At 42.5% G+C, this 20242-nt stretch overlaps 1 protein-coding gene across 1 annotated transcript in view; it reads right to left on the bottom strand.

The window, feature by feature from the left end:
- sgpp2 (sphingosine-1-phosphate phosphatase 2) overlaps positions 1 to 20242 on the bottom strand; it is a 66702-nt gene that overhangs the window by 2854 nt on the left and 43606 nt on the right. Inside the window, exon 3 of the mRNA XM_038816980.1 lies at positions 6481 to 6660. Coding sequence (XP_038672908.1) covers positions 6481 to 6660 — 180 coding nt within the window. The remainder of the gene's footprint in view (positions 1 to 6480; positions 6661 to 20242) is intronic.

The following is a 20242-nucleotide window of genomic DNA, read 5'->3' as shown; positions in this document are numbered from 1 at the left end:
ACACGTGTAGTATTCTGACTGTTGTCACTGGGGTAAAGGTCATGGATACTTCAATTTAGTGAATGATGGAAGTAGGCAATGTGCCATAGATTAGCAAGAATCAGGCATACAACTACAAACAATTCTGTGTTCACTTTGACAAGTATGGGATATATTTTTTGTAAAGGTTGCTCAGTAAGTGAGTGAAGCTGTGTGACTCACCCTGGCACACTTCCTGGTGGCCATTTCAAGAACACCCTCAACGGCTTGGGAACTTCATCCAGGGAGAACATAAATGGGAGAAAAATATTCATACAATTCTTGTCGTCTCTGGAGTGGTACTAAGGAATTATTTTTATTCTGAGACCCTGGGCCAGTGTGAGATTACCAATACATTCCCACACATGTCACTGCTTCATCCAACAAACTATCAAGTTATTTCTTTTGTTTTTATTTCCTTGGCCAGAGAGACCTTAAATTTTGCTGCAAATATAATTAGCGCAAACAATAAATAACGTATGGAGAGTATTTGACATGGATTAAACTCATGGCTGTGTGAACTTGGCACTGTGCTGTCATCAAATACTGACCTAGTAAATAACCATTTGCCGCATTCATATGGTTAAACAAAGTAAAGTTGATTAAATCAACAACTTTTAAGGACTGATAAACCTATTAAATACAGATTTATTGTACGAGGCTCAAGAAGATTAAATTGTGTTTTAAAGAGAACAATGAAAATATTAAATGGTTACTTTGTAAATATTCAATTTTGCTTTATGTGACCTTCTATGGTGTTATGCTGATGGATACATTATGATACTATTGCTGTTTATTCCTGCAATATTTATTCAATCGTTAACATTAATAAAAATGATCAATAGGATTTTATCATCTATTTTGATCCTTGGAAGATGTACCCTAAATTAGTGCAATGCAATTAAAAGGTAACATAACTAAATGGTATTTGTGTACTTTAATGCATTCATTTTCTGCATAAAAGTTGCAGGAAAGTAATATTTTTGATTCTAAATGCGACCACAGTGAATAATCAGTCACAATTTACCACTCATTAATAAGAACTGTTTTCACGCTATTAACCCAAGTTATGATATGATGATGGTATTTTGACATCACCAAGTAAACACTGCCTCAAAGCAATCTTACTGCAGAGTCTGATGTGGATGTGATAAAAATGAACAACCTTCGAATGTGCAAGTCATTGTTTCAGCCAAGTGCCAATTCTCACAAATTTCTATTTGTCGGAACTGTTACTCAAAAGACAAAAAAAAGTAATCAATTTTATTTCACTCATAAAAATTGTTCACAATTGCTCTGTTTAATTTAAAAACAATTAGATGCTGAATTTTGGGTATAGATATAATGTACAGTACAACTCAGACATACTATGCCTTTGAAACACATTTTAAATAACATTTAATCAGCTTACAATGTTTTTGTTCGTGCTTAACTAAATATGAAAGGTTTGCACTTGCATAGTGTTTTTCGTGACCACCAGCCATCTCAAAGCTTTTCACGTCCAATTAAGTACTTTTTAAGTGTAGTCACTGTTTGTAATATAGGAAATACAGTAGCCAAGGTACCACAAATAGCAATGCAATAATGACTAGATTCTTTGTTTTTGTGATTGAGCAATGAATCTTTGTCTGGAGTCTGAGGAAAATTCCTACGCTTTTTTGCAAAACCGTACCATGGGATGTTTTATGTCCCTCTAAGATAACTGATGGGGCCTGATTGGAAGATGGTCTGGCAGTCTGGGACTTCTTCAGTACTGAATTGGAGTGTCAGCCTTGATATCGGTAGTCAAATCAGGGACTTAAATCCAGGACCTTGTGACTTAGACTCAGTAAACAGTTATACTTGAAACTATCTATCAAATTCCAAGATAGAATCAAGTTGGGGGTTTACAGGATAGCTACTCAGCATTTCTACCTGGATGCAAGGCCCATGCCATGGACATTGCCATGAGGATGTGCTTTGAGAGGGGAATAGACCATGGGATGCCATTGCAGTATCAGGTTACATGCTATTTTCTTAAGATATCCCTGAGCCTTACAGACAGGTCAGTCTGAAAAAACCTGAGAGAGAGAGAGAGAGAGGTAGCCAGGCTCTGTTGTTCACCATGCCGAATACAGGTGGGAGCTCATGCTTGGATTGAAGAGACCATGTTTATGAGGATTTAAACATCGCTGGAAGATTCATTTAGCTGTGGTGCAAGTGAGGGATGTCCAGGGTAACCCTCATCATAAAAATAGGTTCATGGATTAAAGGTTATCTGTCTAGAAATGGAAAAGGGAATCAAGCCATTGGGAGCTGAGAATAGTTTTGGACTGGTTCCTGGAGAAGGAAATGTCCACTTAAAGGACAGAGGAACTGATCAATAACTGACACCGTGGTAAGATTTAGTTACAAACTGTCTGCTTAAGTCTAATTAGATTTAGTTTAGTAAGCAATATATCTAATTCAATCATTCATTACCATCAGCATTTAACAATTTGCCTTTGCCAAACAAAAATCATTTTGTTCAGATAGCTTTTTATTTAAGAAGGAACAAGACAGAACAAAATCCATCTGGAATTATATTTAATTAGCTTTTATATTTTCTTTAACATGAAATTATCAAAATGCACACATATACCCTGAAGGTTGTTATAATGATGTAGTCATTTTCTAAGCTAACCTGGCATGTCTCTTCGTGGATAGTTTCAGAAAGAGTGTTAGAAAGGATAGAGAAAGATCTGGGCCGGGATTCTCCCCTACCCGGCCTGGCGGGGGCTCCCGGTGTACCGGAGTGGTGAGAACCACTCCGGCGTCGGGCCTCCCCAAAGGTGCGGAATTCTCCGCACCTTTAGAGGCTATGCCCGCGTCGGAGTGGCTCCTGCTCCGCCGACCTGCCAATGACCTTTGGCGCCACGCCGACCGGCATCAGGGCTGGCCGAAAGGCCTTCGCCAGTCAGCGTGAGTCCGTGCATGTGCCGGAGTGTCAGCAGCCGCTGACGTCACCCCAGCGCATGCGCGGATTGAGGGGGTCTCTTCCGCCTCCGCCATGGTGGAGGCCGTGGCGGCGGTGGAAGAAAAAGAGTGCCCCCATGGCACAGGCCTGCCCGCCGATCGGTGGGCCCCGATCACGGGCCAGGCCGCCGTGGGGGCGCCCCCCGGGGTCAGATTGCCCCGTGCCCCCCCCCCCCAGGACCCCGGGGCCCGCTCGCGCCGCCTGCTCCCGCCGGTACCAGAGGTGGTTTAAACAACGTCGGCGGGAGAGGCCTGACAGCGGCGGGACTTCGGCCCATCGCGGGCTGGAGAATCGCCGTGGGAGGGGCCCGCTGACCGGCGTGGGGGGCCCGCCAACTGGCGGGGCACGATTCCCGCCCCCGCCCCCGCCAATTCCCGAGTGGCGGAGAATTCCGGCCACGATGGGGGTGGGATTTATGCCGGCCCCGGGCGATTCCCTGACCCTGTGGGGGGTTGGAGAATTCCGCCCCTGGGATCATAACACTGGCTGTCCTCTTGACTGGTGATATGAAGCATGGGGAAATGTACTTTTTAATAATGGTTGATGTTTTCTCCTTTTGTGTTTCCCAATCTGCAACCACCCCCCCCACTCAAAAGAAATGGAAGTCTTATGATAGCCGTGGAGACCGATAACTTTAAAAAATATATTTAGATTGTTAGTAACTGACTGGAAGGATTACACAACTAAATTTCAAGTTTGAAAACTTTTACTTTAACAAAGGAACTCAAAACAACATTGACTAAACACTATTTGTTTAGGCTAGACTACAGAAATATTTTTCAAATTTAACTTTTAACATGACCGAAAATCTCCAGCCATGGTTATACTTTACTCTGCGGCTAATGTGAATACTTAATTCTCCAGGAAACAGAGAAAAGTTAGTCTCAACTCCCAGTGGTTTGCTTCCTTTTCCCTTTTCCAGCCGGATAACTTCTAATCCCCAAACTGATTTTCATGATGAAGATTACCCTAGAGATTCCTCCCACTAACCAAATCTAATGACTCTTCCAGCCCCATTTAAAACCTCACAAACTTGTCCTCCTTAATTTGAGCATGAGCTTCCATATGCACTCAGCGTGGTGAACAATGCAGACTGGCTGCCTCATTCTGCTCACTCTCTGATTTTTGCAGAATAACCTGTAAGGTTCAGGGATATCTTATGGAAAAATAAATAGACAATGCAATTCTATGTAATGTTCCTTTCTCAAAGCCCATCTCCATGGCAATGTGAATCAAACGGGCTTTGTATTTAGGTAGAAATGCTGAGTAACTCTCTCCTGTACACCCAACTGAAAATGAACAAATGAAAATCGCTTATTGTCATGAGTAGGCTTCAATGAAGTACTGTGAAAAGCCCCTAGTCACCACATTCCGGCGCCTGTCCGGGGAGGCTGGTACGGGAATCGAACCGTGCTGCTGGCCTGCTTGGTCTGCTTTAAAAGCCAGCGATTTAGCCCAGTAAGCTAAACCGGCCCCAACTCCATCCTATCTTGGAATTAAATAGATAGTTTGAAATATAATCATTTACAAACCTAACATAATACCTCCCTGTGAGACTTGGAGATGCATAGTTTACTGAACTATCAGTTTATATGCTAGGTTATTGTTTACATGTGTGAATATATCACACCTCCTTCCCAGTAAGACAAGCTGCCCCCCCCCCCCCCCACCCCCACCCCCACCCCCACCCCCACCCTGTCCCCTCTTTAGCCTCCAACAACCAAGCCACCATAGCTGATTGCCAAACAGTATTCAGAACAGGTCATATGACACTTCATTCTTCCATTTCATCCTAAATTTAAGAAAGTCCAAAAACATATCAATCTTATCAATTTATATTTGTGACAAAAGGGTGAAAAAATTGTGTCCTGATGAGAATGGAATATGAAAACAAACCCACTAAGGAGCAACACGGAAGGTTCTGGCGCAATATTTTTAAAGGCACAAAAGGAAAATTGGAAAGTGCCAATTGCTCCTGGATACCAGAAATACATTTTTAAGTGGATGAGTCGAGGCATATGGATATTATTGGAACAGAAATAGAGAATGTGAGCATACAAGTTTCATACAAGAACAGAAAATAGAATTTTTCTCAGCCAGCAAGTACAGGTTCATGCCAACTATTAATGTTAGTCTCAGCTGACATTTTTATTAGAATAATTATATTATTATAGCACGATAGAACAGTGGTTAGCACTGTTGCTTCAAGCTCCAGGGTCCCAGGTTCGATTCCTGGCTTGGTCATTGTCTGTGTGGAGTCTGCACATTCTCCCCGTGTCTGCGTGGGTTTCACCTGGGTACTCCAGTTTCCTCCCACAGTCCAAAGATGAGCAGGTTTGTTGATTCACCATGCTAAATTGCCCTTAGTGTCCAAAAAGATGGGGTGGGGTTACTGCGTTACGGGGATAGGGTAGGGTGCTCTTTCCAAGTGCCGGTGCAGACTCGATGGGCTGAATGGCCTCCGTCTCCACTGTAAATTCTATGATTCAATGATTCTAATGATCTTTATTATTGTCACAAGTAGGCGTACATTAACACTGCAATGAAGTTACTGTGAAAATCCCCTAGTCGCCACATTCCGGCGCCTGTTCGGGTACATAGAGGGAGAATTCAGAATGTCCAAATGACCTAACAGCATGTCTTTCGATACTTGTGGGAGGAAACCGGAGTACCTGGAGGAAACCCACGCAGACATGGAGAGAACGTGCAGACTCCACACAGACAGTGACCCAAGCCAGGAATTGAACCTGGGATCCTGGTGCTGTGAAGCAACCGTGCTAGCCACTGTGCTACCGATTTTGAAAGAATGTTAGGCAAAGAAATTAGTTTGGAATGGGATTGCAAATTTGAAAGGCAAACGGAAATAGAGACGATTCATAAACACCATGGCTGGAGTTCCCCGGCCGTTGAGAATGCCCTTTCCCGCTGGCAGCACACCCCTTCCCGAAGGTTTCCTGGTGGTGTGGCTTCAATGGGAAATAACATTGACAAGCGACGGGAAGAGAGAATCCTGCCGCCAGTGAATGGCGTGCCGCCGAGAAACATGCGGCTGGGGGCCGAAGAATCCCACCCCATATAGAACAAATTCTGAGTTGGTGCAGATTTGCCTTGACATTACTTTAAAATATATGTGTGCTATTTCATCTGTTGTAGAATCTGGTGCTTCTGTTTTGAAATCACCTCAAATGGTATTATTTAAAGGAACTCCTCATGTCCAAACAATGATTATTATCAGTAAATGCTGTGAATCAGATGCTGCTGACTTTTGAGAAATTCAGCTTGTAATACTGAAGTCTGCCTGTACATGAGCAAGGCTGTGAGCAAACTATGGAAGTAGTTAGGTGTTAACAACTAGGGCCGGGGTTCCTTTTAATGAAAAGCAAAACCTTCAATTGACCTTTAAAGCTGCACATTATTGGATGTCACTTGTGCTTTTATATTTGTGAGATCCTTTTAGGAATACCTACCTTGTATCTGTACATTGTAGCCATTAGGAATGTGAAGGAGATAGCAGTTGCTGCCATAGCATGGGTTGATGGCATACCATACTCTGCATCAACTCTTGTTTCCAACTTTACAACCGGTGGGGATAATGGACGAGGCCATTTAATGATGTCTTTGGAGGCCTGCCCCAAGTACATAACAATCTGTAAAAACCAACAGAAAAAATAAGAGTCAGCTGTTCATGAAGGTACAGTATACAATTCCACTCTTTTCTGCATATTTCTTTCTGCTCTGTTGCTTCACGTTAGAACTTGTTAACGTTTAAATATGTAAAACTATTTAATAAAAAACATTTGAAAGAAAACTTGAATTTATACAACGCATTTAACAAAAATAGGACATAGCAAATACGAGTTGGAGTCACTTGGAATCACTCGGAATCACTTCAGTAAAGAGCGCAGAGAGACAGAGAGCAAGACTTCAGTAAAGAGCGTGGAGAGAGAGAGGGCGAGACTTCAGTAAAGAGCGTGGAGAGAGAGAGGGCGAGACTTCAGTAAAGAGCGCGGAGAGAGAGAGGGCGAGACTTCAGTAAAGAGCACGGAGAGAGAGAGAGCGAGATTTCAATAAAGAGCGCGGAGAGAGAGAGGACGAGACTTCAGTAAAGAGCGCGGAGAGAGAGAGGGCGAGACTTCAGTAAAGAGCGCTGTTGGGTAAGACAGCTGTTTGTTCAAAACTGAAAAAAAACCCGGTAAAGTGACGTCACACGAAACTGTGACCTGATTGGCTGAAAGGCAGACTGGGCTTAATTTGAATATCTGGAGTTACGGATTTAAATACTAGTTTTGATTTGACTTAGATTACTATTTTTAAGTTGATTTGAATTACTTTTTTTAATTTTAAAAATTTGACTTAAGTAACTATTTTGGGTTGATTTAAATTACTATTAGAACATAGAACATAGAACAGTACAGCACAGAACAGGCCCTTCGGCCCTCGATGTTGTGCCGAGCAATGATCACCCTACTCAAACCCATGTATCCACCCTATACCCGTAACCCAACAACTCCCCCCCTTAACCTTACTATTAGGACACTACGGGCAATTTAGCATGGCCAATCCACCTAACCCGCACATCTTTGGACTGTGGGAGGAAACCGGAGCACCCGGAGGAAACCCACGCACACACGGGGAGGACGTGCAGACTCCACACAGACAGTGACCCAGCCGGGAATCGAACCTGGGTTGATTTAAATAACTTTTTAAATTTCAATTAAATAACTATTTTTAATTTGTTGTCAGATCAAGAGGGATAAATACTCAAGCTTTTAAAAAATATTTAATTAAATAGTATACGGGGATTGGATTTAATATGATACAAAAACATCTTTCTAAAGTTTAATTTCAAAGGTTTAATTTAAAGGAGTAAATCATGGCAGGACAGCTCCAAGGCGTGGTCTGCTCCTCTCGCTCCATGTGGCAGGCTGGGGACAGTTCCAGTCCCCAGGAACAGCATGTGTGCAGGAAGTGTCTCTAGTTAAAGCTCCTGGAAGCTCAGGTTTCAGAGCTGGAGTGGTCGCTGGAGACACTGTGGAGCATCTGCCAGTCAGAGAGTATCGTGGATAGCACGCATAGAGAGGTGGTCACACCGCAGGCTCAGACTCGCAGGCAGGAAGGGAATGGGTGACCACCAGACAGAGCAAGAGAGCGAGGCAGGTTGTGCAGGAATCCCCTGTGGCCATTCCCCTGCAGAACACATATATTGTTTTGGATACTGTTGAGGGGAATAGCCTCTCAGGGGAAAACAGCAACAGCCAAACCATGGCACCATGGTTTGTTCTGCTGAAGAGAGGAGGAGTGATAAGTGTGACAGTGCAATAGTTATAGGGGATCCAATTGTAAGGGGAATAGATAGGCGTTTCTGTGGCCGCAAACAAGACTCCAGGATGGTATGTTGCCTCCCTGGTGCTAGGGTCAAGGATGTCTCGGAGCAGGATATTCTAGCGGGGGAGGGTGAACAGCCAGTGGTCGTGGTACACATCGGTACATGTGTACCGGTAAAAAAAGGGATGAGGTCCAAAAGGCAAAATACAGGGAGCTAGGAAGGACGTTAAGAAATCGGACCTCAGAGATAGTGATCTCAGGATTACTACCGTGCTAGTCAGAGTAGAAATGACAGGATATATTGGATGAATACGTGGCTGAAGAGATGGTGTCAGGGGAGAGTTTCAGATTCCTGGGGCATTGAGACCGGTTCTGGGGGAAGTGGGACCTGTACAAACTGGACGGTTTACTCCTGGGCAGAACTGGAACTGATGTCATCAGGGGGGCTATTTGCTAGAGTGGTTGGGGAGGGTTTAAACTAAAATGCCAGGGGGATGGGAACCTACGCATGGAGTTATGGAAAGAGGGAGCAAGGACAAAAGTGAATAAGGAAAGTGATAGGTGGAGAAACCAAGGACCACATTCAAACAGGGCAGTAGAGAAAAATATTGGGAACAAGACAAGCATTGTTAAAACAAACTTAAAGGCTCTGTGCCTTAATGCACGGAGCATTTGCAATAAAGTAGATGAACTAATTGCTCAGATAGATATAAATGGGTATGATATAATTGTGATTATGGAGACATGCTGCAGGGTGAATAGGGATGGAAACTGAATGTCCCAGGGTTCTCAGTATTTAGGAAGGACAGGCATAAAAGAAAAGGTGGTGGCACGGCACTGCTGGTTAAAGAGGAAATTAACACGATAGTGAGAAAGGATATTAGCTCTGAAAATGTGGAATCTGTATGGGTAGAGTTGAGAAATACCAAGGGACAAAAAACATTGGTGGGTGCCATATATATAGACCCCCAAACTGCACTGGTGAGGTTGGGAATGGCATTAAACAAGAAATTAGTGATGTATGTAATAAGGGAATATTGGTGATCATGGGTGATTTTAATCTTTTCATAGATTGGGCAAATCAAATTATCCACAATGCCGTAGAGGAGGAATTCCCGAGTGTATACGGGATGGTTTTCTTGACCAATATGTGGAGGAACCAACTGGAGAGCAGGCCATCTTAGACTGGGTACTGTGTAATGAGAAAGGAATTATTGCCAATCTGGCTGTACGAGACCCCTTGGGGATGAGCGACCATAACATGATTGAATTTTTTATCAAGGTGGAGAGTGAAATAGTTGATTCGGAGATTAGGGTGCTGAATCTTAATAAAGGGAACTATGAGGATATGAGGCATGAGTTGGCCTTGATAGATTGGGGAGAGTTACTTAAAGGGATGACAGTGGATAGACAATGGTAAACATTCAAGGAACGCATGGAGGAACTGCAGCAACTGTTCATTCCTGTCTGGCACAAAAGCAAAGGGGGTAAGAGGGCCAATCCATGGCTTACAAAGGAAATTTGAAATAGTATCCGATCCAAGGAAGGAGCATACAGATTGGCCAAGAAAAATAATAGGTCTGAGGATTGGAAGCAGTTTAGAATTCAGCAAAGAAGGCCGAAGGGATTGATTAAGAAGGGGAAAGTACAGTACAAAAGGAAGATTACAGGGAACAGAAAGACTGACACTAAGAGTTTCCACAGATATGTGAAGAGAAAGAGATTGGTAAAGAGTAGGCCCAGTACAGACAGAAACAGGGGAATGCATAGAATATTTCATAGAATTTACAGTACAGAAGGAGGCCATTCGGCCCATCGAGTCTGCACCGGCTCCCAGAAAGAGCACGCCACCCAAGGTTAACACCTCCACCCTATCTCCATAACCCAGTAACCCCACCCAACACTAAGGGCAATTTTTGACGCTAAGGGCAATTTATCATGGCCAATCCACCTAACCTGCACATCTTTGGACTGTGGGAGGAAACCCACGCACACACGGGGAGGATGTGCAGACTCCGCACAGACAGTGACCCAAGCCGGAATCGAACCGGGGACCCTGGAGCTGTGAAGCGATTGTGCTATCCACAATGCTACCGTGCTGCCCCCATAATAAGGGAAAAAGAAATGATGAGCAATTAAATACATACTTTGGTTCTGTCTTCACAAATGAGGACACAAATCAGTTCCCAGAAATGTTGGAGAATGAAAGGTTTAGTTAGAGGGAAGAACTGGGGGAGATCAACATTAATAGAGAAATTGTGCTGGGAAAACTGATGGGGTTGAAGGCGGATAAATCCCCAGGGCCTGAGAATCTGTATCCCAGAGTGCTTAAGGAGGTGGCTCTGAAAAGAGCAGATGCATTGGTGGTCATCTTCCGAGATTCTGTAGACTCTGGAACTGTCCCTGCAGATTGGAGGGTAGCTCACATCACTCCAATATTCAAAAAGGGAGGTAGAGAGAAAACAGGGAATTATAGACCAGTAAGCCTAACATCGGTAGTGGGGAAAATGCCTGAATCCATAATAAAAGACTTTATAGCGCAACATTTAGAAAGCAGTGGCAGGATCAGTCAGAGTTAGCATGAATTTATGAAAGGAAAATCATGCTTGACAAATCTGTTGGAATTCTTTGAAGAGGTAACCAGTACAGTCGACAAGGGGGAGCCAGTCGATGTGGTATATTTTGACTTTCAGAAGGCGTTTGACAAAGTCCCGCATAAGAGATTATTGTGCAAAATTAAAGCGCATGGGATTGGGGGTAATGTATTGAGGTGGATAGAAAACTGGTTGGCAGAGAGGAAACAAAGAGTAGGGATTAATGGGTCCTTTTCAAATTGGCAGGCAGTAACCAGCGGGGTACCACAGGGATCAGTGCTGGGGCCCCAGCTATTCACAATATATATTAATGATTTGAACGAGGGAACAAAATATAACATCTCAAAGTTTGCAGATGATACCAAATTAGGTGGGAGGGTGAATTGTGACGAGGATGCAGGGATCCTACAACAAGATCTGGACAGGTTGGGCAAGTGGGCAAACCAATGGCAGATGCAGTATAATTTGGATAAGTGAGGTTATTGATTTTGGAAGCAAAAACAGGAAGGCAGATTACCTACCTGAATGGTTGTACATTGGGAGAGGGGAGTGTGCAGTGGGACCTGGGTGTCCTTGTGTTCCATTTGCTTAAGGTAAGCATGCAGGTGCAGCAGACGGTAAAGAAGGCTAATGGTATGTTGGCCTTCATTGCAAGAGGGTTCAAGTGCAAGCAGGGATGTGTTGCTGCAATTGTGCAGTCCCTGCTGAGGCCACACTTGGAATATTGTGTGTAGTTTTGGTCTCCTTCTCTGAGGGAGGATGTTCTTGTTCTCGAGGGAGTGCAGCGAAGGTTTACCAGACTGATTCCAGGGATGGCGGGACTGTCATATGAGGAAAGATTGACTAGGTTGGGATTGTTCTCGCTGGAGTTCAGCAGAATGAGGGGGAAATCTCATGGAGACTTATAAAATTCTAACAGGACTAGACAGGGTAGATGCAGGGAAAATACTACCAATGATAGGTGTCCAGAACCAGGGGTCACAGCCTGAGGATTCAGGGTAAATCATTTCAGACAGAGATAAGGAGACACTTCTTCACACAAAGAGTGGTGAGCCTGTGGAATTAATTACCACAGGAAGTAGTTGATGCTAAAACTTTGAATATATTCAAGAGGCAGCTGGATATAGCACTTGAGGAGAATGGGATCAAAGGCTGTGGGGAGAAAGCAGGATTAGGCTATTTGGATGATCAGCCATGGTCGTGATGAATGGTGGAGCAGGCTCGAAGGACCAAAAGGCCTCCTCTTGCTCCTATCTTCTATGTATCTATGTATGGAGTAGGCATATACTTCTTCGGGCTTGCTCCGTTGCTCAATATGGTTAATCTTTGACCTCATCTCCATTTTCCCACCCTAAGCGTACATCCTTTTATTCCCTTAGATTTTAAAAATCCCAACTTTCCATATCCACAATGATTGAGCATCCACAATATTGTGGGATAGAGAATTCCAATGATTCACAGTCATAGAATCATACAATTTAGTGGAGAAGGAGGCCATTCGGCCCATCGAGTCTGCACCGGCTCTTGGAAAGAGCACCCTACCCAAGCTCACACCTCCACCCCATCCCCATAACCCAGTAACACCACTCAACACTAAGGGCAATTTTGGACATTAAGGGCAATTTAACATGGCCAATCCACCTAACCTGCACATCTTTGGACTGTGGGAGGAAACCGGAGCACCCGAGGAAACCGGAGCACACATGACTGTGCAGACTCCGCACAGACAGTGACCCAAGCCAGGAATCGAACCTGGGACCCTGGAGCTGTGAAGCAATTGTGCTAACCACTATGCTGCCCCAGTCATCCGAGTGAAGAAATTTCTCTTCATCTCAGTGCTAAATGGTTGGCCTTTTATCTGAAAGTTTCTGAAAGTCCCCAAGTTCTGTACTCTCCAACCGAAGGAAGTATCCTCTCAACACCTACCCGACCAAGAACTTTCAGAATCTTATAGAATCATAGATGGAAGCCATTCGGTCCATCCTGTCTGTACTGGCCATCTGAAGGAGCATTAGTATCACCGCGCTGCCCTTTCACCATAGCCCTGCAATTTCTTCCCCTTTAAGATTATTATCCATTTCCCTTTTGAAAACTTCAATTGAAACTGCCTCCCACACTCTCAGGCAATGCATTCCAGATCCTAAATGCTCTCTGCCTGAAAAAGATCATGTCGCCATTGCTTCTTTAGCCAAATGCCTTAAATCTCTGTGCATTGTTTCTCAAACCTTCCATCAATGGGAACATCTTCTCCCTACCTACACTGTCCAGATCAGACCCCTCATGACTTTGAAGATCTCTATCAAATCTCCTTTCATCCTTCTCTTCTTCCAAGATGAACAGTTAAACTTCTCCAATCTTTCTATGTAATTGAAGTTTCCCATCCCTGGAATCATTCTCATAAACTTTTTCTACACGTTCACCTGTGCCTTATATATCCTTCCTGAGGTTCGGGTGCCCAGAACTAGATGTGATATTCCCGTTGATACCAAAGAAGTGTCTATACAGGTTTAATACAACTTGCTTGTTTTTGTACTCTATTGATAAACCTCAGACGCTATTTGCTTTATTAATCACGCTTTCAACCTATCCTTCCACCTTCAATGATTTATGCACATATAAACCAAGATCTCTGCTTTTGCACCTCCATCAGAAAAGTGGCCTTCATTTTATTTTGCTCTTCTTCCTACCAACATGAATCACTTCACATTCTTTGCATTAATTTGTATCTGTTAATTGTCTGCCCACTCCACCAACTTGTGCAAGTCCTTTTGAATGGTTATACCATCCTCCTCATGGTTCACAATACTTCCAAATTTCAGATCATTCACAGATTTTGGAATTGTGGTCTGCATCCTAAGATCTAGGTCAGTAATATATATCAGGAAGAGTAATGATTCTAACATCAATCCCTGGGAAAATCCACTGTAAATGTTCCTCCAATCCAAAATAACAACTGTTCGCCACCACTATTTGATTCCTATTCATACAAATGTTATATTTATGTCACAGCGAGACTTTCATTCCATGAAGTCTAAATTTGCTCGCAAGTCTGTGGTATGGCATTTTATTAAATGCTTTTTGATAGTAGCCCCAATTGACATATCTTTCAATGAGATCACTACAGGAAGTGCAGGCTCGTCCTATTCAATATCACTTTGTAGAACTATCCTTTTCTCGTCAGACATCCCAAAGCACTTTGTGTCCAGTAAAGTAATTTTGAAAAGTTGACACTATTTTAAAGCAGAAAATGTAGTTTGCAAACAAAGTGATAACTTACATGTAATTAATTTAGTGATGTTGGTTGAGGGATAAATATTTTCCAGGCCACTTCACTATTTGTATGAGTTACTGTGGTGTTCAATTGGTAAAATAAGACCCAGTAGAGGATTGAGACTCGAAGAACAATAAGGTTCCATATTCAATTCAGTGGTTTAGCTGAAATGGGCTAGGGACACTGTAATTAGCCTCAATGCCCTGTGCTTAGGCAGGGAAATGAATCCATTAGAAAAACCATACCAGTGGATTTAATCTGGGATGCTTTCCACAGTTGAATGGTTTGTCAAGGCCCTTAAGGGACTAAAGTGCGGCAAATTCCCTGGAACTGATAATGTATATCTGAGGACTCTAAAAAAGATAGCTGCAGAGATAGTGAATGTGCATGGTGTGATTTTCCAAAGTTCCCTGCATTCTGGAAAAGTCAAGTGGATTGGAAGTTAGAAAATGTAACATCGCTATTCAAGAAAGGAGGGAGAGAGAAAACAAGGAACCAGATAGCCAGACATCAGTCATCAGGAAGATGCTGGAATCAATCATTAAGAGGTGTTAACAATGCACTTAGAAAGTCATTGAATGACAAAGACATCACTGCTTTACGAAAGGGAAATCACATTTGACAAATCTATTAGAGTTTTTTAAAGAATGGAACTAGTAGGATAGATAAAGAGGAACAGTAGATGTAGCACACTTGAAATTCCAAAAGGCATTTGATAAGGTGCCAAACTGAAGGTTATTATGGAAGATAAGGAATCTTGGAGTTGGGGTATGATGTTAACATGGATAGAGGATTGGTTAATGGATGGGAAGCAAAGAGTAGGGATAATTGGGCAGTTTTAGGTTTGCAGGCTGTGAGCAGGACTAAGGAGAGAAATCATGGGATAAAAACAGAAAATTATGGAAAATCTCAGTGGTTCTGGCAGCATATGTGGAGAAAGAAGCAGAGTTAACATTTTGAGTCCGTATGACACTTCTTCAGATTACACACACTCACTCGCAGACACACCCACTCACTCACATAATCAATAACATGCAGTTACTCATGCGCATGCTGACTCACTGTTACACTCACTCACTGTCATACTCAATCACTATCACATTCACTCAGTCTCATTGACACTTACTCTTGCACACATTCACAAAAACTCAATATCACAGAAACATTCTCACACTCACTCACCCTCACATGCTCACTCACTCACTCACTTCTCTTAGGACTGGGAGGTTTTGAGATGTTATCGCTGAGGACGAGATCAGGATGGTTGTTGTTATGACCATACTCCACACAAGGTTCCCCAACGTTGATCCAGATGAGACTCCTCAATTTGTCACCGCCCCCAGTAAGGATACAGATGCACCATAGAAAGCATCCTACCTGCCTGCATTACAGCCTGGTATGGCAATGCTCGGCCCAAGGCCGTAAGAAACTACCAAGAGTCATGAACACCGTCCAGTCCATCACACAAACCAGCCTCCCATCCATTGACTCTGTCTACACCTCTCGCTGCCTTGGGAAAGCGAGCAGCATAATCAAAGACCTCTCCCACCCGGCCTATTAATTCTTCCAACTACTTCCATCGGGCAGGAGATACAGAAGTCTGAGAACACGCATTAGCAGATTCAAAAACAGTCTCTTCCCCGCTGTTACCAGACTCCTAAACGACCCTCTCATGGACTCATCTGAACTCTTCACACATCTTCTCTACTGAATTGTACTACTGTGTAGTATGCTTCACCCAATGGCTTTGTCTATGTATTTACATTGTGTATTTTATGTTTGCCCTATGTATTGTCTTTTCATGTACTTAATGATCTGTCTGAACTGTATGCAGAATAATACTTTTCACTGTACCTCGGTACATGTGACAACAAACAAATCCAAAGTCAAAGTCAAAAGTCCTGGGTGAGGCAGGATGAGCTGGCTCCCTGTCTTTACCCAACCCCTTCTGTTGGAAGCAAGAAGATTGAATCTAAAACATGATCGTTTTTCACTAATACCTTTCTCAGACCCAATAGTTATGTTTTAAAGGAAGCCACTTTAATTAGGCTCTCTTGAGTTAAAGATAGAGTGAGTTTATTAATTACTAAAGGCAAGAAAATGGTAAAACACATGCATATACATACTTACAAATTAGAGATGAGTATTGACTCCCAAGTAAGTTAAACAAAAGACATATGGAACAGTCCTTGACTTGCAAGGAGTAAATGATGAAGTTGTTGGAGGGCATTTTGTGATACTGGAATATGATATAAATGATAGGTGGCCCTGTAACTACATTTGTGCTCCTATATTAATTTTGAATAGTTCTGATGAGACAAAAGCTACTCATTGGCTCAGCTGCCTATTTAGAAGAAACAATTTGTAGAAATAGATGGTGTATACACAATGCTTGTTAATATCAGAAAGGACACAAAATGGCCAAACTAGCCACATTCCTGAACAATAAGTTACAAACTGTGTAAACTACCTCATGAGAACCAGGCATGGGTATGTAAAGCGAGTATTTTAACAGCCGCTGATAACAGCTTCACAGAACAAGGAATGCAATGTATTATTAGTAAGCTCAAGGTCCACAGCTGCAGACAGGACATATCCTTGTGTTAGTTTTGAATGACTTCTGTATGAAGTTAGGGTAAGACAACACCCACTTTAACTATATATATGATAACTGGGTGCTAAGAAAATTGATTGACTGCATGCAATGAAGTGTGATGCGAATATAGTTGATTGATTGTATGTAAATAAGAATACATCTAATTCCGCCCCGTGAATCTGTATATTAACCCATGTGAGCCTTAGCTCAAGTGAGAAAAGGTGCTGTCAATAGGCTGCGGAGCCTCAGGCCTTTTCTCCCGGAATTCTGATATAATAAACTGCTTTTTAAAAACTTATACTTAGGTCTTCGTGTGAATATTTTCACTTCTAACAAAGTGTTGCCACCATTGCAAACCAAGATTCTAGTGGAGTTGACTTCATTAGGCAGATAGTTGGTTTTGTCATTCTCGTGTTCTGTAGTTTGGTGGAGAAGCTACCCATTTTTGTTTTCAGCTGCAGTTTTTTGCTGACTGGATTGACTTCCACAGAGAGAGAGATTTGAGATATACCTGTAAAAATAGCTCTTTTTAGAGGCAGTGTGTGTGTGTGCTTGTTGTTTTGTTTTGGAGTCAAAATTTCTTCTCACAGAGCATACACAGACTGACACCCTGGGGCAGCTTTCAGCCGGCTTTAAACCCATTCTTTGTATATTCCAAGTTGAAGTTGGAATCCACAATTCCATCTTGGCATTACCGAAAGGATTTCTTGAGACGAGATGGCCATTATATGCCTTTGCCTTTACCAGAGATGGTAATTTGTTCACTAGATTGGTCCCGAGGATGGGAGGGTTGTCCATGATGAGAGGCTGAGTAAATAGTACCTTTATCAGGGATGGCCAAATTTACTGAACTTAAGAGCCACATACATTAATCTTCAGATACTCGACAGCCACAAGACATGAGCAAACTTTACTTACTGTTAGTAGAGGTTTTGTGGCTCTTCACCCTGGCTCTAACCCTTTGAAAGTCTGACTGATAGCAGTCAAGGCTGTACGAAGGATTTTCGTCAAGTGTTGATTTGTAGGGACTGCACGGTGCTTCAACTTGACAAAGTTCTTTACGGAATACAGCAGTATGTTGTGCTAAATATTGAAATGAGTCACACACTAGCTTTCTTGAGTTGAGGACTTATTTTGCTATCTCCTGCTCCAAGAACTTGATTGTAGATCATGACTTATGCATCATCTTTAGATCCATCGCATCTGGAACTCCATGAGTTCCATTTCTACAGCAGATGTTGTTCTGTAACCAGAGGTTTGAGAATCGGTAAACCTGCATTGACCACATAAACCATGAATGGGTTTACGAGGAAGCTGAAACAGGATCTCAACTTCTGAAAGTCATCAAACGCGGCTCAAAAATTATCATGCGGTCTTTGTAATTTCTCTCTTTATTCTTTTTGATTTTGTGATCTTTCACTTGGATATCAGGGAATATGTTGACCCACGATTTGAGATGGAGAAAGCCGTTGAAGTTTCTTTACACTATGCCTCTTTGAAAAAGCTTCATTTTAGTCTAGAAGCAGAAAGTTGTCTGAGTAACGTCAGGAGTAACTTTATCTTGCTCCTGGAGGGCCAGGTTGAGAGTGTGCAGGTGCTGCATTAGATTAGTGAGAAACATCCGATCCTGTATCCACTCATTATTTTCCAGCAGTGGATTGGAACTTTTCATGAAGAATAGCAATGATATGCTCCAACCGTTCCACAAAAGTGCTCAAGACAGCTGGTCCACAACATCTCACAATGCTGGTCTTCAAGATTCAGCTCTTCAGTAAAATGTTTAAATGTTGCTGTTCTTCCCATTTGAGCAGATGGAATTGACAATTCCAAGGATTGCTTTCATAACATTTTGTATTTGAAGTATCTAGCTGCTGGATGTTCATGATGAATGATACAATGAATAGGAAGAAACTCCAGAAAGTTGGGATCACTTTTCAATGCAGGAATCCGAAACCGTTGTAACACTGCCGAGTTTATCCAGTGGTACATCAACATCTGTTAACGCTCTGTCACGTGTCTCCTTTATGTCAACACCACGAGGTGTTTCCTTTAGCACCACTAAGTCCAACATTTCTTCTTTCACAATTACATTGGAGGAAACATAATGAACAAGTATCGCCAGTTGTGGGTTGTCTTGTCATCTGTGGATTCATGAAGACATAAGCTGGACGCTACATAATACTTCAGATAATTTTGCATCTTCCTTGCAATATCTGCACTGATTTGGGAAATGTGTCTCTCCGCATGGTAACGTGAAATTATAATTTGTGCTCTTAGTCGCTGAAATTTTGTGTGCTTCGGCTCTAAAGCTGCAACAGCTTCAGCAATATTCTTCATAACAAGTTCTCCATCAGAGTATAGATATTTAGTATGAACAAAATTCCTTGCCATAACAAAGCTAGCTTCAGACGTGTGTCAGCTGGCTATTTACAGATGATTTTAACATGGTTAACTTGCTTCCCCATGATTTCTGATTTAGGAGCATTGGGCCTCCTGGTGTCTGTGTTCTTGCAAGAGGTCGAATAGTTTACATATCAAACAAACACTTCACACTGTAATTTATGATTCAACATGCTTTTATCAACTAAATTTCAATCAAACACACTATGCATGCAATTCTTATGCTTTACAAATGATCACAATTGTCCAAAACTCACAGCTTTAGACATAAGATATTATCCCGTTAGAACGGGCCAGGTTCTTTCTTCTTCAGTCTCTTCTGTTCACTGAGCTTTCTCTCAGGGTGTTGCATGTGCAACGTGGGTCCCAAGAGTTATCGCTTGGAGAGAAATGACCTCTGAGCTCTGATAATTATGCTCATCTGTATGCATATTCCATGGAAAAAAGGTCACGTCCTTGTGTTCCACTCTGAAAGAATAAGAGGCCGAATAGCCTAGTTCTTTTAACCGTATTGGTTTTGTTATGCAGTCATTGCTTCAATACATGGCGTATGATAAGACCTCTTGGGTTTCAGGTATCTGGTCCTGTCTTGGTCAACATAAGCTTTGACAAGGTCTTGTGGTTAAGGTGTTGTGTTTTGTCTGGTTCCAGAACAGCCTTGATGGAGTCTATGGTTAAGGACGTAGAGAGTTTCCTGTTTTCGTACTTTGCAAGCTTTCCTAAATAGGTCATTTCAAAACTGACCAAATTTCCCATCATGCCTTAAAGGATTCTGGTTGTTGGGCAACACGGTGGGGCAGTGGTTAGCACTGCTGCTTCATGGCGCCAAGGTTCCAGGTTTGATCCCGGCTCTGGGTCACTATCCGTGTTGAGTTTGCACATTCTCCCCGTGTTTGGGTGGGTTTCACCCCCACAACCCAAAGATGTGCAAGGTAGGTGGATTGGCCACGCTAAAATTGCCCCTTAATTGGCAAAAATGAAGAGTCCTCTAAATTTATTTTAAAAAAGGATTCTGCTTGTTAGCCATTTTGCACGAGTGGAGC

This window comes from Scyliorhinus canicula, chromosome 13, assembly GCF_902713615.1.
Source record: "Scyliorhinus canicula chromosome 13, sScyCan1.1, whole genome shotgun sequence".
Classification (NCBI taxonomy): domain Eukaryota; kingdom Metazoa; phylum Chordata; class Chondrichthyes; order Carcharhiniformes; family Scyliorhinidae; genus Scyliorhinus; species Scyliorhinus canicula.
The sequence above is the reverse complement of the archived record's forward strand: the minus strand, read 5'-3'. Positions and strand labels throughout refer to the sequence as shown.